The sequence below is a fragment of the Leucoraja erinacea genome, unplaced genomic scaffold, assembly GCF_028641065.1.
Source record: "Leucoraja erinacea ecotype New England unplaced genomic scaffold, Leri_hhj_1 Leri_637S, whole genome shotgun sequence".
In the NCBI taxonomy this organism is placed as follows: domain Eukaryota; kingdom Metazoa; phylum Chordata; class Chondrichthyes; order Rajiformes; family Rajidae; genus Leucoraja; species Leucoraja erinaceus.
This window is the reverse complement of record NW_026576550.1, coordinates 1-25,000: the sequence shown is the minus strand read 5'-3', so window position 1 is coordinate 25,000 and position 25,000 is coordinate 1. Positions and strand designations below refer to the sequence as shown.

Genomic DNA, 25,000 nt, shown 5'->3' with positions numbered 1-25,000 from the left:
CCACTTCTACTCCCAGAGCGGGGCCGAGAAAATTGAAGGTGGACACAAAATGCAGGAGTAACTCAGCGGGAACCGGCAGCATCTCTGGAGAGAAGCAATGGGTGACGTTTCGTCTCTTTTCAGACTGAAGAAGGGTCTCAACACGAAACGTCACCCATTCCTTCTCTCCAGAGATGCTGCCGGTCCCGCTGAGTTACTCCTGCATTTTGCGTCCATCTTCAAATGACGTCACGCGCTCCAGACGGCCGTGCGGTCGAATGAAGTCGCGCGGGACCGTCGCGCCTCAACGCGACCACGATGTCGTGTAATTAGCGTGCCAAGGACACGTAAGTGGGACCGGCCCTTAACGCTATCATACACACACTAGGGACAATTTACATTTACACCAAGCCAATTAGAGTGATATGACATGGAAACAGACCTTTCGGCCCATCTTGCCCACACCGACCAACATGCCCCATCTACACTAGTCCCACCTGCCTGCGTTTGGTCCATATCCCTCTAAACCTGTCCTATTCATGTACCTTTCCAAATGTTCCTTGAATGTTGCGATACTCCCAGCCTCAACTACCTCCTCCAGCAGATCTAGCACAACCGGGGTATCTGGTGCTGAAAGGCAGCAACTCTACCGCTGTGCCATCTGCCCCCTGAACTTGTCATGAGGTCATAAGGAATAAGAGTAGAATTAGGCCATTCGGCCCATCAAGTCTACCCCGCTATTCAATCATGGCTGATCTAACTCTCCCTCCTAACCCCATTCTCCTGCCTTCTCCCCATAACCTCTGACACCCGTACTAATCAAGACTCTATCTATCTATCTCTGCCTTAAAAATATCCACTGACTTGGTCTCCACAGCCGTCTGTGGCAAATAATTCCGCAGATTCGCCACCGGTTCCACATATTCTCCACAGATAGAGGACAGGTTTAGAGGAATATGGGCCAAACGCATCAGGTGGGACTGGCATAGATGAGGCATACAGCAAGTAAACAGGCCCTTCGCCCCAACTTGCCCACACCGACCAGATGCCCCATCTACACCAGTACCACCTGCCTGAGTTTGGCCCGTATCCCCCTAAACCTGTCCCATCCATGTACCTTTTCTAAATGTTTCTTCAATATTGTGATAGTACCTGCCTCAACTACCTCCTCTGGCAGTCGTTCCGTACACCCACCACCCTCTGAGCGAAAAACCTACCTCCTTTCGGGTGGGTAACCCATCAGAAAAGGATGGGGGAAGCTTGTGGTCGGGACCCTTCCTTAGACTGAAGAAGGGTCCCGACACGAAACGTCACCCATCCTCATTCTCCAGAGATGCTGCCTGACCCACTTTGTGTCTAACTTTGGTGTCAACCAGCACGTGCATCCCCCTCCCATTCCGTATCCGACCTTTCTGTCCTGGGCCTCCTCCATGGCCAGAGTGAGCACCACCGGAAACTGGAGGAGCAGCACCTCATATTCCGCTTGGGCAGTCTGCACCCTAGTGGCATGAACATTGACTTCTCCAATTTCCGGTAGCCCTTGCTGTCTCCTCCCCTTCTCAGTTCTCCCTCAACCCTCTGGCTCCTCCTCTTCCTGCATCAGCCTGAAGAAGGGTTTCGGCCCGAAACGTTGCCTATTTCCTTCGCTCCATAGATGCTGCTGCACCCGCTGAGTTATTTCTATGGCAGGGAAGAAGCTGTTCCTGAGTCTGGTGGTGCGAGCGTGCCTTCAGGTATTTGTACCTACTGCCAGACGGGAGAAGAGGGAATGACGGGAGTGAGTGGTCCGTGATTATGTTGGCTGCCTTGCCGAGCCCCGAGCCAGCGTGAAGTGCAGATGGAGTTGATGGCGGGGAGTCTAGGACCGCGTGATGGACTGGCCGACATCCACAACTCCACTGAGGACAAAATAGTGGCACAGCGCCAGACACCCTCCATCAATCCTATCCTCGGGTGCTGTCTATGTGGAGTTTGCACGTTCTCACTGCCACCGAGCGAGTTTCCTCCGGCTTCTTCCCACATCCCATAGGTTTGTAGGGTAGTTGGCCCTCTGTAAAATTGCCTAATGGTCAAGAGTCAAGAGTCAATTTAATTGTCATTTGGACCCCTGGAGGTCCAAACGAAATGCCGTTTCTGCAGCCATACATTACAAACACATAGGCCCCAGACTGCAACCTAATTTACATTTTACATAAACATCCTCACATAGCTGTGATGGAAGGCCAAAAAAAACTTGCTGTCTCCACTGCCCTCTCTCCCCCCCCCCAACCCGATGACAGTCAAAGTCAAAGCCCCCGGCTGGCGATGGCGATTGTCCCGCGGCCATTAAAGCCACGCCGGGTGATGCGAGGTCGCACACTGGGTCTTGGTGTTGGAGCCCCTGGCGTGCGCTCGCAGAGTCCCATGGCCATTCCAAGCCGCGCGGGGCGGTGATGTCAGGCCCTGCTCCAGGAGCTCTTCGACCCCGCAACTCAGCAACTCGGGCGGGAGCGTGCCGTTGCAGGAGCCCTTGTCTCCCTCCAGGGACCCCTGGGCTCCCGGGTGCCGCCGTCCGCAGGCAGTTGCAGCCTCCGCAGCAGCAGCAGGCAGCGCTCCACCCCCACCACCGCTCCACCCCACTCTGGACTCGGCCAGCTCCGCGACGGTGAGGTGAGTCGGCACCAGAGTCCCCGGCTTCTTCTGTTGAAGTGCCGATCCTTTCATGGCCCAACGTCAACGGAGACCCGTGAAGGAAAGGCCGGGTCTCCAACTCCACTGAGACAAAAAAGTGGCCCCAGCCTTCCCACCCCACCCCCACCCCCTATCCTCACACACACCCCCAACAAAAAATAACAAAAACTACATGCCAACGAGCGAGACAAAAAATAATCTTCCCACATCGGATAGGTTTGCAGAGGCCGCTGCTCTGTAGAGTCGCGCCCCTATGGGTGCGTAGGGAGTGGATGCGATGAAGGGATAGCAGGCCTTTCGGCCCACCGAGTCTGCGCCGACCCAACGGTCACAGTAGTTCTTTGTTAGTGCACATTCTCATCCACTCCCCGTACACCACGGCCAATGTACAGAGGGCCAAGTAACCTACTAATCTGTGTTTGGGATGTGGGGCGCAGCGGTAGAGTTGTTGCTTTATGATCCTGACTACGGGTGCTTGCTTGTATGTCGTTTATACGTTCTCCCTGTGAACTGCGTGGGTTTTCTCCAGGTGCTCCGGTTTCCCCCCACACTCTAAAGACTTGCAGGTTTGTAGGTTAATTGGCTTGGTATCAATTGTAAATTGTCCCTGGTGTGTGTGTGTAGGATAGAAACATAGAAATTAGGTGCAGGAGTAGGCCATTCGGCCCTTCGAACCTGCACCGCCATTCAATATGATCATGGCTGATCATCCAACTCAGTATCCCATCCCTGCCTTCTCTCCATACCCTCTGATCCCCTTAGCCACAAGGGCCACATCTAACTCCCTCTTAAATATAGCCACTGAACTGTGGCCTCGACTACCCTCTGCGGCAGAGAGTTCCAGAGATTCACCACTCTCTGTGTGAAAAAAGTTCTTCTCATCTCGGTTTTAAAGGATTTCCCCCTTATCCTTAAGCTGTGACCCCTTGTCCTGGACTTCCCCAACATCGGGAGCAATCTTCCTGCATCTAGCCTGTCCAACCCCTTAAGAATTTTGTAAGTTTCTATAAGATCCCCCCTCAATCTCCTAAATTCTAGAGAGTATAAACCAAGTCTATCCAGTCTTTCTTCATAAGACAGTCCTGACATCCCAGAATCAGTCTGGTGAACCTTCTCTGCACTCCCTCTATGGCAATAATGTCCTTCCTCAGATTAGGAGACCAAAACTGTACGCAATACTCCAGGTGTGGTCTCACCAAGACCCTGTACAACTGCAGTAGAACCTCCCTGCTCCTATACTCAAATCCTTTTGCTATGAAAGCTAACATACCATTCGCTTTCTTCACTGCCTGCTGCACCTGCATGCCTCCCTTCAATGACTGGTGTACCATGACACCCAGGTCTCGCTGCATCTCCCCTTTTCCTAGTCGGCCACCATTTAGATAATAGTCTGCTTTCCTGTTTTTGCCACCAAAATGGATAACCTCAGGATAGTGTTAGTGTACTAGCATTACCCTACACACCCGTGGTAGGGTGATTGCTGGGTGGCATAGACATGTTGGGCCGAAAGGCCTGCCAGCGCAGTATTCGTGTTTTGTTTCGGTTTGAGATACAGCGCGGAAACAGGCCCTTCGGCCCACCGAGTCCACACCGACCAGCGATCCCCGCACACTAACACTATCCTACACACACTAGGGACAATTTACACACACACCAAGCCTATTAACCTACAAACCTGCACGTCTTTGGAGTGTGGGAGGAAACCTTAGATCTCGGAGAAAAACCACTGCAGGTCACGGGGAGAACGTGCAAACTCCGTACAGACAGCACCCGTAGTTGGGATCGAACCCGGGTCTCTGGCGCTGTGAGGCAGTACCTCTACCGCTGCAGCCCACGGTGTTTAGTGGCTGGTTTAGTATCTCCAATCTAAACTCAACTCTAATCCCCCTCTCCCCTGACTCTCAGTCTGAGGAAGGGTCTCGACCCGAAACGCCTCCCATTCCTTTTCTCCAGAGATGCTGCCCGTCCCGCTGACTTACTCCCATCATTTTGGGAGTAACTCACCCCATAGAAAATAGGTGCAGGAGTAGGCCATTCGGCCCATCGAGCCAGCACTGCCATTCAATCTGATCATGGCTGTGTCGAGTGGATGTGGAGAGGATGTTTCCACTAGTGGGAGAGTCCAGGACCAGAGGGCACAGCCTCAGGGAAAAAAGGACGTACCTTTAGAAAGGAGATGAGGAGGAATTTCTTTAGTCAGAGGGTGGTGAATCTGTGGAATTCATCGCCACAGACGGTGGTGGAGGCCAAGTCAGTGGATATTTTTAAGGCGGAGATTGACAGATTCTTGATTAGTGTGGGTGTCAGGGGTTATGGGGAGGAGGCAGGAGAATGGGGTTAGGAGGGAGAGATAGATCAGCCGTGATTGAGTGGCGGAGTAGGGCTGAATAGCCTCATTCCTGAGATGGGCTGAATAGCCTCATTCTGCTCCTATAACTACAACTCCCACAATGCTAGCTTCAGCAACTGTGATGTGCCAGGTGTCCTTGGCTGCACTCCGGTTTTGCATTGAGAGGCGATCTTATAGAGGTGTACAAAATCATGAGAGGAATAGATCGGGTAGACGCGCAGAGTCTCTTGCCCAGAGTAGGGGAATCGAGGACCAGAGGACATGGGTTTAAGGTGAAGGGGAAAAAGAATCTGAGGGGTAAATATTTCACACACAGGGTGGTGGGTGTATGGAACGATCTGCCAGAGGAGGTAGTTGAGGCTGGGACTATCGCAACATTGAAGGAACAGGTACATGGATAGGACAAGTTTGGAGGGATATGAACTGTATCTCCTCAACAGGCTAATCAATTTTTGATGGGAATTGATAATTAGGATATAAATAATCCATAAAGCTCCGAGCTGCCTGATCATTGGGAGCGCTGGGACTCTCGGGAGCTGGACGTTGCAGCTGTTACTCAACTCGGTGGGACACGGGGAACAGATGTTTGGGGCCAATAAACAGCTGGCCCACAGCTTTGAACTAAAGTTTAGTTTAGAGATACAGCGCAGAAACAGGCCCTTTGGCCCACCGGGACCTCCTGTATGTGTTCAGACGGTCATCGCCGACGGTCGATCCAGCTCGAGGTTTTTTAGGCGAGTGCCCTCGAGCTTGAGACAGTCGCTTTACAGTGCTTTCAGCACCGGAGACCCGGGTTCAATCCCAACTACGGGTGCTGTCTGTACGGAGTTTGTAGTTCAAGTTCAAGTGAGTTTATTGTCATGTGTCCCTGTATAGGACAATGAAATTCTTGCTTTGCTTCAGCACACAGAACAAGGTAGGCATTGACTACAAAACAGATCAGTGTGTCCATATACCATAATATAAATATATACACACATGAATAAATAAACTGATAAAGTGCAAATAACAGATAATGGGTTATTAATAATCAGAGTTTTGTCCGAGCCAGGTTTAATAGCCTGATGGCTGTGGGGAAGTAGCTATTCCTGAACCTGGACGTTGCAGTCTTCAGGCTCCTGTACCTTCTACCTGAAGGTAGCGGGGAGATGAGTGTGTGGCCAGGATGGTGTGTGGGTCTTTGATGATACTGCCAGCCTTTTTGAGGCAGCGACTGCGATAAATCCCCTCGATGGAAGGAAGGTCAGAGCCGATGATGGACTGGGCAATGTTTACTACTTTTTGTAGTCTTTTCCTCTCCAGGGCGCTCAAGTTGCCGAACCAAGCCACGATGCAACCGGTCAGCATGCTCTCGACTGTGCACCTGTAGAAGTTAGAGAGAGTCCTCCTTGACAAACCGACTCTCCGTAACCTTCTCAGGAAGTAGAGGAGCTGATGAGCTTTCTTGATAATTGCATCTGTGTTCTCGGACCAGGAAAGGTCTTCAGAGATGTGCACGCCCAGGAATTTGAAGCTCTTGACCCTTTCAACCATCGACCTGTTGATATAAACGGGGCATGGGTTTTCTCTGAGATTTTCGGATTCCTTCCACACTCCAAAGTTTGTGCAGCCCGACCCGAAGGGTCTCGACCCGAAATGTCACCCAGAGATGCTGCCTGTCCCGCTGAGTTACTCCAGCATTTTGTGTCTACCTTCGATTTAAACCAGCATCTGCAGTTAATTGGCTTGGGGTTTGTATGCTTGCTATAAATGTAAATTGTCCCTAGTGCGTTGTCAGTTAATGTTACGGTTTTGTTAATGTGTGTGGATCGCTGTTCGGTGCAGACTCGGTGGGCTGAAGGGCCTGTTTCCATGCTGTATCTCTCTAAACTAAACTAAAACTTAACTAAAGATAGACACAAAAAGCTGGAGTAACTCAGCGGGACAGTCAGCACATCTGGGGAGAAGGAATGGGTGAGGTTTCGGGTCGAGACCCTTCTTCAGAAGGGGCATGTTAGTCGGCGTGGGTAAGTTGGGCCGAAGGGCTGTATCACTCTATGACTGCATGGCCACCATCTCTACCTCACTGGAGACCTTCGAACCACCGTTAGTCAGACTTTACTGGACTTTATCTTGCACTAAACGTTATTCCCTTCATCGTGTGTCTGTACATAGTGGACGGCTCGATTGTAATCATGTATAGCCTTTCCACTGACTAGTAGTCGATGTTGGGGAAGTCCAGAACAAGGGGTCAAACAGTTTAAGGATAAGGGGGAAGGAAGTCTTTTAGGACCGAGATGAGAAAAAAAAAATTCACACAGAGAGTGGTGAATCTGTGGAATTCTCTGCCACAGAAGGTAGTTGAGGCCACAGTGCATTGGCTATATTTAAGAGGGAGTTAGATGTGGCCCTTGTGGCTAAAGGGATCAGGGGGTATGGAGAGAAGGCAGGTACAGGATACTGAGTTGGATGATCAGCCATGATCATATTGAATGGCGGTGCAGGCTCGAAGGGCCGAATGGCCTACTCCTGCACTAATTTTCTATCCCTCTCTCCACTCTCCTCTCTCCTCTCTCTCCTCTCTCTCATTCTCTCTCTTCTCTCTCTCCCTCCCCTCTCTCTCTTCACTCTCTCTCTCTCTCTCTCCACTCTCTCTCTCTCTCTCTCTCTCTCTCTCTCCTCTCTCTCTCTCTCTCCTCTCTCTCTCTCTCTCTCTCTCTCCCTCTCTCCTCTCTCCTCGCTCCTCTCTCCTCTCTCCTCTCTCTCTCTCCTCCTCTCTCTCCCCTCTCCCCTCTCCCCTCTCCTCTCCCCTCTCCCCTCTCCCCTCTCCCATAGAAACATAGAAATTAAGTGCAGGAGTAGGCCATTCGGCCCTTCGAGCCTGCACCGCCATTCAATATGATCATGGCTGATCATCCCACTCAGTATCCCGTACCTGCCTTCTCTCCATACCCCCTGATCCCCTTAGCCACAAGGGCCACATCTAACTCCCTCTAAAATATAGCCAATGAACTGGCCTCCACTACCTTCTGTGGCCGAGAGTTCCAGAGACCACTCCTCTGTGTGAAAAAAGTTCTTCCCATCCCGGTTCTAAAGGATTTCCCCCTTATCCTTAAGCTGTGACCCCTTGTCCTGGACTTCCCCAACATCGGGAACATCTTCCTGCATCTAGCCTGTCCAACCCCTTAAGAATTTTGTAAGTTTCTATAAGATCCCCTCTCAATCTCCTAAATTCTCCCCCAAGTCTATCCCCTCTCTCTCCCCTCTCTATCCCCTCTCTATCTCCTCTCTCTCCCCTCTCTCTCCCCTCTCTCCTCTCTCCTCTCTCCTCTCTCCTGTAGAAAAGTGACCCCCTGAGGGCTCAAGGTGTGAGTCCGGGAGAGAGGTGGCCTCCGCATTGTGACCCCACAGAGATTGGCCCAGGCCCCGAGGGGGTGGGGGGAGGGGGGGGGGGGGTCGGAGGGGAGGGGGGGGGGGGGGGGGGGGGGGGGGGGAGAGGAGAGGATGGAGAAACCTCGAGGACCGTTACCTGTGAGCTTAGGACAGTGAGGTGCCGCAGGGAGAGGGGGGAGGGAATAGGGGTGGGGGGGGGGGGGGGGTAGTATGGCGGAAGTTCACACAAGATCTTGGGGCAGGAGATGGCAGGGGAGGGGAGGAGGGGGGAGATGTTGCATGGAGAGAGGGGGTGGGACGGGGCACGGAAGGGTGGGAGGAGCTGGCAGTGGGAGAGAGAGAACGGAGAGAATGGAGGAAAAAGAGCAACGATAGCAAAGGGTTGGAGGGAGGGCCAAGATGGGGGCAGCCGTGGTCAGAGTGGGGAAGGGTGCAGGGTGGTCCCCAAGATGGGTGACGGAGTGTGAGCAAGGCTGAGGGGTGCAGGCTTAGAAATGGCTTGAGAATGGGGGTGGTGTGTGTGAGTGTATAGGGATATGTTACTTGGGTGAGCATGGCATGTGAATGAGGGTATGTGAGTGTGTGTTGGTATGTTGGTGTGTGTGAGTGCGCTGGGTGTGTGTGAGTGCGCTGGTGTGTGGGTGTGTGCGAGCACTAGTATGCATGAGGGAATGTGAGTGCGAGCTAGTGTGTGTTGGTAGATAGATAGATAGATAGATAGATAGATACATAGATAGATAGATAGATAGATAGATAGATAGATAGATAGATAGATAGATAGATAGATAGATAGATAGATACATAGATAGATAGATACATAGATAGATAGATAGATAGATACATAGATAGATAGATAGATAGATAGATAGATAGATAGACAGATACATAGAAAATTGGTGCAGGAGTAGGCCATTCGGCCCTTCGAGCCTGCACCGCCAATCAATATGATCATGGCTGATCATCCAACTCAGTATCCCATCCCTGCCTTCTCCCCATACCCCCTGATCCCTTTAGCCGCAAGGGCCACATCTAACTCCCTCTTAAATATAGCCAATGAACTGTGGCCTCGACTACCTCTCTGTGGCAGAGAATTCCACAGATTCACCACTCTCTGTGTGAAAAATGTTCTTCTCATCTCGGTCCTAAAGGATTTCCCCCTTATCCTTAAACTGTGTGACCCCTTGTCCTGGACTTCCCCAACATCGGGAATAATCTTCCTGCATCTAGCCTGTCAAACCCCTTTGTTAGTGTGTGTGAGTGTGCGCTAGTGTGTGTGTGTGTGCACTAGTGTGTGTGTGAGGGTATGTGTGTGCGCACTAGTGTGCGCATGTGTGTGTGAGTGTGCGCTAGTGTGTGTGTGTGTGTACTAGTGTGTGTGTGTGCACTAGTGTGTGTGCACTAGTGTGTGTGAGGGTATGTGTGTGCGCACTAGTGTGTGTGGAGGGTGACAACAAGGTCGCGCACGCGTATGTGTGTGTGAGTGTGCGCTAGTGTGTGTGTGTGTGTGTACTAGTGTGTGTGGGTATGTGTGTGTGTGTGCACTAGTGTGTGTGAGGGTATGTGAGTGCGCACTAGTGTGTGTGAGGGTATGTGTGTGTGTGCACTAGTGTGTGAGGGTATGTGTGTGTGTGTGCGCTAGTGTGTGTGAGGGTATGTGAGTGTGCGCACTAGTGTGTGAGTGTGGAGGGTGACTACAAGGGCACGCACGCGCGTGTGTGTGTGAGTGTGTGGTAGGTGTTTGTACAGGTGTGTGTGCGGGTGTGTGTGGGTGTGGCGCGTGCGTGTGTGCGCGCGGGTGTGTGTGTGGGTGTGGCGGGTGTGTGTGGGTGTGCTCCATGCAGGAGGATATTGGTGAAGGACGTATGGTCGGTGGGAGGGAGGGGTGTGTATGGGGAGGGGGCAGTGAGGGGGGTGACAGTGGGTACAGGGCAAGGCCGGGTGATTAAACGCCTCTCTCCATCCTGGCCTACAGTAGGGCCACAGCGATGAGAGGTTTCCGGAAGGAATCCACGGGTGCCCTGCATGTGTCCGGATGACGGACGCAAGGACCATGAGTAGACCCCATTCCAGTAAGCAATTCTCCGTGCTTGGCTGTGTAGAGATTAGTCAGTCCTCCACTAAGGAGCGGCACAGCGGTAGAGTCAACGCCTCACAGTGCCACAGACCCGGCATCCAGACTCACCACCGGGGCTGTCTGGGTCTGTCTCTCTGTCTGTCTCTCTAACTCTCTCTCAGTCTGTCTCTCTCAGTCTGTCTCTCTCAGTCTGTCCCTCTCTCTCTCTGTCCCTCTCTCTCTCTCTGTCCCTCTCTCTGTCCCTCTCTCTGTCCCTCTCTCTGTCCCTCTCTCTGTCCCTCTCTCTGTCCCTCTCTCTGTCCCTCTCTCTGTCTCTCCCTCTCTCTCTGTCCCCCTCTCTCTGTCCCCCTCTCTGTCCCCCTCTCTGTCCCCCTCTCTGTCCCCCCTCTCTGTCCCCCTCTCTGCCCCCCTCTCCCGCCCCCCTCTCCGCGCCCCTCTCCGCCCCCCTGTGTATCCGTCCGTCCCCCTCTCCCTCTCTCTCTCTCACCGTCGTCTCTCTCTCTGTCTCCCTTCGCCTCTGTCTCATTCTGTCTTTCATGTGTCTGTGTCTATATGTGTGTGTGTGTGTATATATATGTGTGTATGTATCTATATATGTGTGTGTGTGTGTGTGTCTATGTGTGTGTGTGTGTGTGTCTATATGTGTGTGTGTGTCTATGTGTGTGTGTGTGTCTATGTGTGTGTGTGTATATATGTGTGTGTGTGTGTCTATATGTGTGTGTGTGTGTGTCTATGTGCGTGTGTGTGTCTATGTGTGTGTCTGTGTGTATATGTGTGTGTCTATATATGTGTGTGTCTACGTCTACTGAGTTTGCACGTTCTCGCTGAGACCACGTGGGTTTCCACAGGGTGCTCTGGTTTCCTCCCACAGCTCTTTCCGTCTCTCTCTCTTTCTGCCTCTGTCTCTCTATCTCTCACTGTGTGTGTGTGTGTGTGTGTGTGTGTGTGTGTGTGTGTGTGTGTGTGTGTGTGTGTGTGTGTGTGTGTGTGTGTGTGTGTGTGTGTGTGTGTGTGTGTGTGTGTGTGGAGTTTGCACGTTCTCCCCGTGACCGCGTGGGTTTTCTCCGGGTGCTCCGGTTTCCTGCCACCTCCCAGAGACGTGCGGATTTGCAGATTAATTGCCCCCTTGGTGTGTAGGAAGTGGATGAGACCGTTGAATAATGTAGATAATGAACGGCTGATCAGTGGTCAGCATGGACCCGATGGGCCGAAGGGAAAGTTTCCATGCTGTGTGTCTCAATCAATCAAGAATGGTGCGATATGGCTTCTACTGTTTAACATTTCAACCCTGGGCTTGGAAAAAGGCTCGGACTGTCTACCGTATCTATGCCTCTCATCATTTTACAAAGCTCCACAGAGGGTGGCGGGTGCCTGGAACGCGCTGCCAGGGGTGGTGGTGGAGGCACGTACGATAGTTGCGTTTAAGAGGCTTTTGGCTGTATCGTTCAACTCCAAACTTACGCAGGTTGGTCGGTGAGTTGTCTGCAGTAAATCAGTAGACTAGTGGATAGAGTGGATGTGGAGAGGATGTTTCCACTAGTGGGAGAGTCTAGGACCAGAGGGCACGGCCTCAGAATTAAAGGACGCATCTTTATAAGGGAGATGGCGAGATTTCCTTACTCAGAGGGTGGTGAATCTGTGGAATTCCTTGCCACAGACGGTGGTGGAGGTCAAGTCAGTGGATATCTTTAAGTTGGGGATTGAGATTGTTTCGGAAGGAACTGCAGATGCTGGTTTAAAATCGAAGGTAGACACAAAATGCTGGAGTAACTCGGCGGGACAGGCATCGTCCCTGGAGGGAAGGAATGGGCGACGTTTCGGGTCGAAAGGAAGCGCAAGGTGTGAAAAGGGGACAAAGGGGATGAAGATGAAGGAGAATGTAGAGGAGGTCATCGTTAGCTGGGAGAAGATGACAACCAAACGGAGATAGAATGTAGCCGGAGACCGTCAAACCGGTCGGGGAACCGGGAAGGGAGAGGGGATGGGTTGATAGATTCGTGATTAGTTCGGGTGTCAGGGGTTCTGGGGAGAAGGCAGGAGAATGGGGTTGAGAGGGAGAGATAGATCAGCCGTGATTGAATGGCGGAGTGGACTTGATGGGCCGAATGGCCTAATTCTGCCCCTAAACGTTATGAACATGAATCTGGAGGGTAAGTTGATGATGATATGGGGAGGGTAGAGATGGATTCGATGAGGGCACAAGGTGCTGGAGTAACTCAGCGGGTCAGGCAGCATCACTGGAGAACATGGATAGGTGATGTTTCAGGTCGGGACCCTTCCTCGGACTGATTGTAGAGTCCCGGCTCGAAAGGTGGCCAGGGAAATGCCGCCTGACCCTGCTGAGTTACGGGGCTGTCCCACGGTACGACTTCATTCAAGAGTTCTCCCGAGTTTCCCCTGATTCGAACTCGGAGATTTACGGTAATGGCCGCTCGTAGGTATTCGGGGCTCTCGTGGACATTTTTCAACATGTTGAAAAATCTTCACGAGCTTACCGCGTTTCCCGAGTACCTGCCGTTAGCGTTACGAGCCGCTAAGAGACGTCCCCGAGCTCCGACGTACCCGCTACGTACATTCTATGTGCTTCCCACAAGTTTTTAAACTCGGGAGAGCTCGTGATTTAGCTTAGCTCGTCAAGTTTATTTGTCACATACACATACGAGATGTGCAGTGAAATGAAAGTGGCAATGCTCGCGGACTTTTGTGCAAAAGACAAACAACAAAACAACCAAACAAATTATAACCACAATCATAACACACATATTATTTTACATAATAAATAATGGAAGGAAAAACGTTCAGTAGAGTTAGTCCCTGGTGAGATAGGCGTTTACAGTCCGAATTGCCTCTGGGAAGAAACTCCTTCTCAACCTCTCCATTCTCACACCGCATGGCAACGGAGGCGTTTGCCTGACCGTAGCAGCTGGAACAGTCCGTTGCAGGGGTGGAAGGGGTCTCCCATGATTTTATTTGCTCTGGAGTTGCACCTCCTGTTGTATAGTTCCTGCATGGGGGCGAGCAAAAGTCCCCATAGTGCGTTCGGCCGAACGCACTACTCTCTGCAGAGCCTTCTTGTCCTTGGCAGAGCAATTCCCAAACCAGATGGTAATGTTCCCGGACAAGATGTCGGCTCGTACAGTGGGACAGCCCCATTACTCCAGCACTTTGTGTCTTTATCGCTTTGTAAAGTGGCTTCTGAAGAAAGGAAGAGGCGGAGACAGTGGGAGAGCTGGGAAGGGGAGGGGAAAGAGGGAGAAAGCAGGGACTACCTGAAATTGGAGAAGTCAATGTTCATACCGCTGGGGTGTAAACTACTGAGGTGCTGCTCCTCCAATTTGGGTAGACAAAAAGTTGGAGCAACTCAGCGGGTGAGGCAGCATCTATGGAGCGAAGGAACGGGTGACGTTTTGGGGTCAAAACCCTTCTTCAGGCTGATTGTCGCGATGATCTTCAGAATCTGGGGGACGGGTTCTGGCCCGAAACGTCACCCATCCACGTTCCCCAGAGATGCTGCTGCCTGCGCTACTCCAGCACTTTGCCTCTTTTTTAAGGTCAGGTTACTTTAAGGGTGCAAAGGTTACCTTAAGGGCAGCACGGTGGCGCAGCGGTAGAGTTATAGCTTTCCAGCGCCGGAGACCCGGGTTCGATCCCGACCACGGGTGCTGTCTCTACGGAGTTTGCACGTTCTCCCCGTCACCTGCGTGGGTTTTCTCCGAGATCTTCGGTTTCCTCCCACACTCCAAAGACGCGCAGGTTTGTAGGTTAATTGGCTCGGTAAAAGCCCTGTACGAGTTCATTCAAAGAACTCTCCCGAGTTTGCGCTGATTCAAACTCTGAGATTTACGGTAATGGCCGCTCGTAGGTACCCGGGGCTCTCGTGGACATTTTTCCAAAATCTTCACGAGTCTTCCCGAGCTTACCTGCCGTTAGCGTTACGAGCCGCTAAGAGACGCCCCGAGCTCCGACGTACCCGCTACGTACATTCGACGTGATCCCATGCGTTTGATTTTTTTAAACTCGGGAGAGCTCTTGAATGAACTCGTACAGTGGGACAGGAAGCAATGTTACAAAATGTTGACATTTTAAAAATCAAGTCTGCAATTTGTCCCATCAGATAAAGCATAAATAGAAGTTTAATTTGACACCTAATTCACTTTCATATCTTCAGTATTAAAAAGGTTATGGCCATTTTCATACTCGGAAATTAGCATCTTGTTCCCTATTGCTTTTCCATTGACTTAACACAAAAGCTGTGATCGAGGACAGTCAAAAGCCCATAACATTCTTAAAAATTAAGAGAACTGGAAGAAATGTTCAGTTATTTTAGATTGAAGCATTCTGAAACAAATATGAAACAATCTTAGGTACACAAAAAAGCTGGAGAAACTCAGCGGGTGCAGCAGCATCTATGGACGAAGGAAATAGGCAACGTTTCGGGCTGAAACCCTTCTTCAGACGGAAACAATCTTACTTGGATGATCTGAAATTAAAGCATTTCATTAGTTAGTTACCTAATTGTAGCTAATTACAAAATTCAATTACTAGATCTAAACATCTATCCATTTCTTAAGAAAAGATTAACATTTTTAAATAACCTAAGTGTCCAAATAACATTCGCACAAGAATTCACAATATAACGTGATTTTTAAATCTCATTTTCATGAATTTATAGGCCAAATGGAAGGAATTTAATGTTTAATTCCCGTAAATTAATGGCCATTTAAATCATCTTGCGAGTGGGATTTTGTGGAACGCGATCGATTGGAACGTTGCGGTTTGCGGTGAATTTGAACCCCACATCGGCAGGGAAAACACTGCCGGTTCGTATGGGGCCAAAATCACATTATCGCCAAGGAAATTTGGATTAAAGTCATCCTAAGAAGCAAGTTTATATGTAAAATATACGACTTACCTTATGTTTTTGTCCCCTACGTGAGATCCGTCCCGTTGTCGGCACTAGAAGTCGCTTTTTTATTTCACTCCAGCGATTAAATTGTTTTTTTTTTTAAACTTCCGAGAGCGCAGTCAGAACGATTTTTCAGCATCAAGTAGCAGCCCGAGAAAATATATCTCGGACAAGGCAGGAGAAAACTGAATTTTAATCCCGCCCCCCCCCCCCCCCCCTCAAAGACGCCAAAGTCGCGCACACGGCCAGTGGCAGAACTGCAGCGCCGCTGAAGGTGAGTATTGTAACATACCTAAGACAGGGCTTTAAGAATTGTCAATTTCCCCCAGTGTATGGGGTAGTGTTAGTGTACGGGGATCGCTGGTCGGCGCGGGCTCGGTGGGCCGGAGGGTCTGTTTCCACGCTGTATTTCTAAACTAATCTAAAAGAATTTCCTCCTCATCACCTAGTTCTTGGTACAGTTTATTGTACAGAGGTACGGTGAAAAGCTTTCGTTGCGTGCTAACCAGTCAGCGGAAAGACAGTACATGATTACAATCGAGCCATTTACAGTGTACAGATACATGGATAAGGGAATAGCGTTTAGTGCAAGGTAAAGCCAGCAAAGTCCGATCAAGGATAGTCCGAGGGTCACCAATGAGGTAGATAGTATTTCAGCACCGCTCTGGTTGTGGTAGGATGGTTCAGTTGCCCAATAACAGCTGGGAAGAAACTGTCCTGAATCTGGAGGAGCGTGCGTTTTCACACTTCTGTACCTTTTGCCCAATGGGAGAGGGGAGAAGAGGGAGTGGCCGGGGTGAGACTGGTCCTTGATGATGCTGCTGGCCTTGCCGAGGCAGCATGAGGTGTAGATGGAGTCAATGGAAGGGAGGTTGGTTTGTGTGTGTGTGTGTGACGGTCTGGGCTGCAACTGTCCACAATTTGCTGCAATTTCCAAACCGAGCTGTGATGCATCCCGATCAAATGCTCTCTGTGGCGCATCTGTAGAAGTTGGGGAGAGTTGTTGGGGACACATGCTGATCTTCCTAATGGGGATCGCTGGTCGGCACGGACTCGACGGGCCGAAGGGCCCCATTTCAACACTGTATCTCCAAACTGAATGAAACAAGACTTGTAAAACAGATTCCTTGTGTCTAAATATCAAAACCAGACTGTGGCTGGCTGGCTTGTCTACGCACCGCCCTGCCTCATACCTGCCTCCCTGTTTCTGCGGAATCCCAACAAGTCAACAACCTCTCAATGTCTTTAAAATATCCATTGCCTTGGCCTCCACAGCCTTCCATGGAAATGAATTCCACAGATTCACCACCCTCTGACTGAAGAAATTCCCCCTCATCTCCTTCCTCTAGGAACACCCTTTAATTCTGAGGCTGTGCCCTCTGGTCCGAGACTCTCTCCCACTAGTGGAAACATCCTCTCTGCGTCCGCTCCATCCAAGCCTTTCATTATTCGGCACGTTTCAATTAGGTCTCCCCCCCCCATCTTAATCCGGGTGCTCCGGTTTCCTCCCACACTCCAAAGACGTGCAGGTTTGTAGGTTGATGGTTTGTAAGTACACCTCAAGGGCCAGGAAGTGAGCGGGCAAGATCATCTCTGACCCCCCCTCTCAACCTGGCCACAAACTCTTTGAATCACTTCCCTCTGGAAGGCAACTCCGGACTGTCAAAGCTGCCACAGCCAGACATAAACACAGTTTTCCTCCACGAGTAGTTGCTCTACTCAACAGCCAAAAATCTGTGGCCTCCCCTTGATCGGGTATTTTGTTGGTTCACATGCTTGATCAATGGTGTTTTATCATGAATGTTTTATTATTATTAATGGTTAGCGTTTTCTGAGTCATTCGTAACTGTCACTGTGTGTGTCATGTTGTTACTTGTGGATGGAGCACCAAGGCAAATTCCTTGTATGTGAATACTTGGCCAATAAACGTACTTACTTACTTTGCCCTCTGTGAATTGTTGCTTCTGGCTAGCATTCGAACAAGGCTGTTCCCCCAAACCGTGCTGCGATGCATCCTAATAAAATGCTTTCTGTGGTGCATCTGTAGGAGTCGTCGAGAGTTGTTTGGTTAGGGACGTGCCGATCTTCGTGCCGATCTTCCTAATGGGGATCGCTGGTCGGCGCGGACTCGGCGGAAGGGCCTCCCAAACGGAACTAACGGAAGCCCGTGACACCGTATCCGCGTGTGTCTGCATGACCGAAAAACCGATCGCGGGTGCTTTTACAAACGGCCTCCCTTGTCTCCCCGCAGATGCCCCAGTCTCCGAGCTGCACGACCTGTTCTGCAAGAAGCTCCAACAATGCTGCATCATCTTCGACTTCATGGACTGCGTGGCGGACCTGAAGGGCAAGGAGATCAAGCGGGCGGCCCTCAACGAGCTGGTGGAGTGTATCGCCACTGGCCGTGGACTTCTCATCGAACCCATCTACCCGGAGGTCATGAAGATGGTGAGTGCCACGTCTGTGCCCAGCTATGCCCACCCTTCCACCCCCTCGTTTGTGGGACAGTGTGGGTATCTGTTGCCCCGGTCAGTGTGTGGGGGGCTGGGATTCACATACCCTTCCCCATGCCGCCCCCCCCCCCCCCCCTCCCCTGTAGGAGCTTTAGTCTCCTAATTCGAGGAAGGACATCCTTGCTATTGAGGGAGTGCCGTGCACATTCATATTACCATATAACCATATAACAATTACAGCACGGAAACAGGCCATCTCGGCCCTACAAGTCCGTGCCGAACAAATTTTTTTTCCCCTTAGCCCTACCTGCCTGCACTCATACCATAACCCTCCATTCCCTTCTCATCCATATGCCTATCCAATTTATTTTTAAATGATACCAATGAACCTGCCTCCATCACTTCCACTGGAAGCTCATTCCACACCGCTACCACTCTCTGAGTAAAGAAGTTCCCCCTCATATTACCCCTAAACTTCTGTCCCTTAATTCTGAAGTCATGTCCCCTTGTTTGAATCTTCCCTATTCTCAAAGGGAAAAGCTTGTCCACATCAACTCTGTCTATCCTTCTCATCATTTTAAAGACCTCTATCGTCCCCCCTTAACCTTCTGCGCTCCAGAGAATAAAGACCTAACTTGTTCAACCTATCTCTGTAACAAATTTAACAAAATTGTTCAAATTTTAACAAAATTGTAACAAAATCCCGGGTTAATTTCCGGGATGGCGGGACTGACATATGACGAAAGAATGGATCGACTGGGCTTGTATTCACTGGAATTTAGAAGGATCTTACAGAAACATGCCCATTCCTTAAGAATTAAGAATAAGGGATCGGCTATTTGGGACTGAGATGAAGAAAAACTTTTTCACCCCAGAGAGTTGTGAATCTGTGGAATTCTCTGCTACAGAAGGCAGTGGAGGCCGATTCACTGGATGTTTTCAAGAGAGAGTTAGATTTAGCTCTTACGTCTAATGGAATCAAGGGAGTCGATCCCGACTACGGGTGCTGTCCGTACGGAGTTTGCACGCCCCCCCTCCCCCCTGTGACCTGCGTGGGTCCCCCGATATCTCCGGTTTCCTCCCACACTCCAAAGGCGTGCAGTCAAGTCAAGTCTATTCGTCACACACGCATACGAGATGTGCAGTGAAATGAAAAGTGGCAATGCTTGCGGAGTTTGTGCAAAAAGACAAACAAACTACAAACAGAATGGAACTGAATCGCATATTCTTTTACATATTACATATTGCAGGAGGAAGGAAAAAGGGACGAAATACAGCAATTTCAAAATATCAGTAGAATGGTACAGTAATGTTAGTCTGAAGAAGGGTTTCGGCCCGAAACGTTGCCTGTTTCTTTCGCTCCATAGATGCTGCTGCACCCACTGAGTTTCTCCAGCATTTTTGGCTACCATCGATTTTCTACCATCTGCAGTTCCTTCTTAAACACAGTAATGTTAGTCCCTGGTGAGGTAGGAGTTTACAGTCCTAGCAAAAGGATTTGAGTATAGGAGCAGGGAGGTTCTACTGCAGTTGTACAGGGTCTTGGTGAGACCACACCTGGAGTATTGTGTACAGTTTTGGTCTCCAAATCTGAGGAAGGACATTATTGCCATAGAGGGAGTGCAGAGAAGGTTCACCAGACTGATTCCTGGGTGTCAGGACTGTCTTATGAAGAAAGACTGGATAGACTTGGTTTATACTCTCTAGAATTTAGGAGATTGAGGGGGGATCTTATAGAAACTTACAAAATTCTTAAGGGGTTGGACAGGCTAGATGCAGGAAGATTGTTCCCGATGTTGGGGAAGTCCAGAACAAGGGGTCACAGCTTAAGGATAAGGGGGAAATCCTTTAAAACCGAGATGAGAAGAACTTTTTTCACACAGAGAGTGGTGAATCTCTGGAACTCTCTGCCACAGAGGGTAGTTGAGGCCAGTTCATTGGCTATATTTAAGAGGGAGTTAGATGTGGCCCTTGTGGCTAAGGGGATCAGAGGGTATGGAGAGAAGGCAGGTACGGGATACTGAGTTGGATGATCAGCCATGATCATATTGAATGGCGGTGCAGGCTCGAAGGGCCGAATGGCCTACTCCTGCACCTAATTTCTATGTTTCTATGTCCTAATGGCCTCTGGGAAGAAACAGGTTTGCAGGTGTTCAAGAAGGAACTGCAGATGCTGGAAGATCGAAGGTATACAAAAATGCTGGAGAAACTCAGCGGCTGCAGCAGCATCTATGGAGCGAAGGAAATAGGCGACGTTTCGGGCCGAAACACCCTTCTTCAGACTGATGGGGGGGGGGGGGGGGGGGGGGAGAAGGAAGGGGGGGGGGGGGGGTGGGGGAGGGATAAAGGGAGGAGGGAGGAGCAAAAAGGCGGGGGGATGGGAGGAGACAGCTCGAGGGTTAAGGAAGGGGAGGAGACAGCAAGGGCTAGCAAAATTGGGAGAATTCAACGTTCATGCCATCAGGACGCAAGCAACCCAGGCGGAATATGAGGTGCTGTTCCTCCAATTTCCGGTGTTGCTCACTCTGGCCATGGAGGAGACCCAGGACAGAGAGGTCGGATTGGGAATGGGAGGGGGAGTTGAAGTGCTGAGCCACCGGGAGGTCAGGTAGGTTATTGCGGACTGAGCGGAGGTGTTCGGCGAAACGATCGCCCAACCTCCGCTTAGTCTCCCCGATGTAAATCAGCTGACATCTAGAGCAGCGGATGCAATAGATGAGGTTGGAGGAGATACAGGTGAACCTTTGTCGCACCTGGAACGACTGCTTGGGTCCTTGAATGGAGTTGAGGGGGGAGGTGAAGGGATAGGTGTTGCATTTCTTGCGGTTGCAACGGAAAGTGCCCGGGGAGGGGGTGGTGCGGGAGGGAAGGGAAGAATTGACAAGGGAGTTGCGGAGGGAGTGGTCTTTGCGGAAGGCAGACATGGGGGGAGATGGGGAGATGTGGCGAGTGGTGGGGTCACGTTGGAGGTGGCGGAAATGGCGGAGGATTATGTGTTGTATTTGCCGGCTGGTGGGGTGAAAGGTGAGGACTAGGGGGACTCTGCCCTTGTTGCGAGTGCGGGGATGGGGAGAGAGAGCAGTGTTGCAGGGTATGGATGAGACCCTGGTGCGAGCCTCATCTATGGTGGCGGAGGGGAATCCCCGTTCCCTGAAGAACGAGGACATTTCCGATGCCCTGGTATGGAATGTCTCATCCTGGGAACTGGATGAATTGGATTAGCATAAGTGTACATTGTCTCCAGTGTGTGTAGGATTGGTGTGCGGGGATCGCTGGTCGGCACGGACATGGTGGGCCGAAGGGCCTGTTTCCGCACTGTATCTCTAAACTAAACTAAAAAGGTTCTTGGTCTAGGAGAGAGAACTGGAAGCAGATTCGATGAGCAGACGTGAAATGGCCAGCAATGGCTTTTAGGTGGAATTGGATTAGACTTTGGGATCATTACAATGTGCGTCCCTGAGCGAGAAATCAGATCTACGGACAATTGATCCAGCGAAGGTTCAGAATAGCATGTGACTTGGAGTAATCTAATCAAATCTATCAAATCAAGAATAAGCAGTTTAAGAATAAGGGGTAAGCCATTCAGAACGGAGACGAGCAAACACTTTTTCTCACAGAGAGTGGTGAGTCTGTGGAATTCTCTGCCTCAGAGGGCGGCGGAGGCCGGTTCTCTGGATGCTTTCAAGAGAGAGCTAGATAGGGCTCTTCAGGATTTAAGAAGGAACTGCAGATGCTGGAAAATCGAAGGTACACAAAAAAGCTGGAGAAACTCAGCGGGTGCAGCAGCATCTATGGAGCGAAGGAAATAGGCAACGTTTTGGGCCAACACCCTTCTTCAGTCTCTTAAGGATAGCAGAGTCAGGGGATATGGGGAGAAGGCAGGAATGGGGTACTGATTGGGGATGATCAGCCATGATCACATTGAATGGCTGTGCTGGCTCGAAGGGCCGAATGGCCTACTCCTGCACCTATTGTCTATTGTCAAATCCTGGGATGGCGGGACTGACAAATGACCAAAGAATGGATCATCAGGGCTTATGATATTCCCTACCATTTAGAAGGATGAGAGGGGGATCCTATAGAAACATATAAAATTCTGAAGGGATTGGACAGGCTAGATGCAGGAAAAATATTCCCGATGTTGGGGATGTCCAGAACCAGGGGTCACACACAGTTTAAGAATAAGGGGTTGGCCATTTAGGACTGAGATGAGGAGAAACGTTTTCACCCAGAGAGTTGTGAATCTGTGGAATTCTCTGCCACAGAAGGCAGTGGAGGCCGATTCACTGGATGTTTTGAAGAGAGAGTTAGATTTAGCTCTTGGGGCTAACGGAATCAAGGGATGTGGGGAGAAAGCAGGAACGGGGTACTGATTGTGGATGATCGGCCATGATCATATTGAATGGCGGTGCTGGCTGGAAGGGCCGAATGGTCTACTCCTGCACCTATTGTCTATGTTGGTCTCACCCATGTCAGGCTAGTGTTATGTGGTTCAGGTATTTGTCTCCACCCCTCGACAAATACCATCAGGCCCACCACAGGAAGGGGAACACAGTGCTGAACGCACACAGTCACAGAGTGATACAGTGTGGAAACAGGCCCTTCGGCCCAACTTGCCCATACCGGCCAACATGCCCCAGCTACAATAGTCCCACCTGCCTGCGCTTGGCCCATATCCCTCCAAACCTGTCCTATCCATGTATCTGTCTAACTGTTTCTTAAACGTTGCGATCGTCCCAGCCTCAACTACCTCCTCCGGCAGCTCGTTCCACACACCCACCGCCCTTTGTGTGAAAAAGTTACCTCTCAGATTCGTATGAAATCTTTCCCCCTTCACCTTAAACCTGTGTCCTCTGCTCCTCGATTCCCCTACTCTGAGCAAGAGGATCTGGGCATCTACCCGATCTATTCCTCTCACCTGCTCAGAGAGTGGTAGCTGTGTGGAATGAGCTTCCAGTGGAAGTGGTGGAGGCAGGTTCGATTTTATCATTTAAATATAAATTGGATAGTTATATGGACGGGAAAGGAATGGAGGGTTATGGTCTGAGTGCAGGTAGATGGGACTAGGGGAGAGTAAGTGTTCGGCACGGACTAGAAGGGCCGAGTTGGCCTGTTTCCGTGCTGTAATTGTTATATGGTTATACGATTTTTGTACACCTTTAGAGTATTTTGTTTGGTTCTATAAGATCACCCCTCATCCTCCTGCGCTCCAAGGAATCGAGACCCAGCCTGCTCAACCTCTCCCTGTAGCTCACACCCTCGAGTCCTGGCAACATCCTCGTAGAAGAGACTCTGTGCGTCTACCCGATCTATTCCTCTCATGATTTTATACACCTCTATAAGATCGCCCCTCATCCTCCTGCCAGAGGAGGTAGTTGAGGAGGGGACTGTCGCAACGTTTAAGAAACATTTGGTATTTGGTGTAGAGGGATACGGGCCAAACGCAGGCAGGTGGGACCAGTGTAGCTGAGACATGTTGGCCGGTGTGGGCAAGAAGACTCCAACTCTAACCACCCTCTCACATTGATCCTACGCCCAAGTTGAATCCCCTCTCCTCCCTTGTAACACTTGTTTACTTTCTGTGCGGCTGTTTATAGCTGCTGAACTAATTTAGAATCCACGACCAGGATGTTTACATGCCCCAAAGACACTCCGAAATACTTCAGGAATTGTCATAGTTCCAACACAACAACATCTTTCCCACAGCAAAGAGCCTGTCCCACCTAGGGCATTTTTGAAGTCAACTACAGGCAACTAGTTTGTCGCCACTTGGTCAATAGACAATGGGTGCAGGAGTAGGCCATTCGGGAGGATTTGGAGAGTGTTTGGTTCCGTTTAGTTGAGAGATTAAGCGCGGAAACAGGCCCTTCGGCCCACCGAGTCCGTGCCGACCAGCGATCCCCCCCCCGTACACTAACACTATCCCACGCACACACTAGGGGACAATTTTCAATTTTTACCGAAGCCAATTCACCTACAAACAAACCCGCACGTCTTTGGAGTGTGGGAGGAAACCCGGAGCACCCGGGGAAAACCCACGGGGAGAACGTGCAAACTCCGTACAGACAGTGGTCGGGGTCGAACCCGGGTCTCCAGCACTGTGAGGCAGCAACGCTCCCCGCTGCGCCACCGTGCCGCTCTGTTGAGCCGGGCTGGTTCTTGCCGAGGCAGCGTGAGGTGAGGAGCCGGCGGAGTTGTTGGGGGGGGGGGGAGATCGGCCCCTCCCCCACGCTGGCTGCGTCCCTCCGCCTCTCCTGCTGCTCCACGAGGGTCGCGGGCTCCTCCTCCTCCCTGGTCCCCCCCCTCCCCTCCCCCTCTCTGACCAGTCTCCCGTCTCTGCCCAGATCTCCGTCAACATTTTCCGGACCCTTCCGCCGAGCGAAAACCCGGAGTTCGACCCAGAAGAGGATGAGCCCAATCTAGAAGCTTCCTGGCCCCACTTACAGGTGAGAGGCGGGGAGAGGGGAGGGGGGTGATGGATAGGGAGAGAGAGGGGAGGGTGGTGGGAGGGGATTGAGAGGGAGTAGAGTGAAGAAAAAGAGGGGTGGGAGGTGGAGAGTGATGGAGGGGTTGAGTGGTGTAGTTAGGCGGGTGGGGTAATGGATGATGGGGAGGGTGTGGGGAGGGTGGGGAGTGGGGGCGTGGTGGGGAGAGGGTAGGAGGCTGCTAGGTAGGGGCGAGGTGAAGGGAATAGGTGCGTGGGGAGGGAGTGCATGGAGGGGTTAGTGGGGTAGTGCCGGGTTGTTTTGAAGCTCGGAGTTGTGTGGGGCAGTGGTAGAGGGCTAGTCGGGGTGTAGGCCGGTGGATTGGTGTTGTGTGTAGCGTAGGGGGCTGTCTAGTGAGGGTGGTGAGTTGGGCATAGTCGGTTAGCGTGACGGAGAAATGTGGGTTGGTGATGTGGCGTGTTGAGTGAGTGGGTTGGGAGAGATGGGGAGGGGTGGGATGGGTTTGGGGGAGGGGTGGGTGAGTGGGTGAGGAGGGTAGACAAGCCTGGGAGAGTTATGAGAGGGGGATAGGGGAGTTTGACGGGAAGGGTGGGTGCTTAGGGGGGGGGGGGGGGGAGTGGAGGGGGACGGTGCGTGTGGAGGAGAGGGTGGTGAGTTGGGGGAATGGGAATGGGGCGGGGAGTGAGAGGTGGGGGGCGTGTGGTGGGGGAGGGGAAAGAGATTGGAGGATGATTGAGGGGGGGGGGGGGG

At 51.2% G+C, this 25,000-nt stretch overlaps 1 protein-coding gene across 1 annotated transcript in view; it reads left to right on the top strand.

Moving 5' to 3' along the window:
• Nucleotides 1-24,257, top strand: part of LOC129694365 (serine/threonine-protein phosphatase 2A 56 kDa regulatory subunit beta isoform-like) — a gene marked incomplete at its 3' end in the record, with an annotated part of 53,367 nt that extends 29,110 nt beyond the window's left edge. The window contains exons 2-3 of the mRNA XM_055631067.1: nt 17,603-17,799; nt 24,149-24,257. Of these exons, the coding sequence (XP_055487042.1) occupies nt 17,603-17,799; nt 24,149-24,257 (306 nt within the window). The remainder of the gene's footprint in view (nt 1-17,602; nt 17,800-24,148) is intronic.
• Nucleotides 24,258-25,000: the final 743 nt, after the last annotated feature.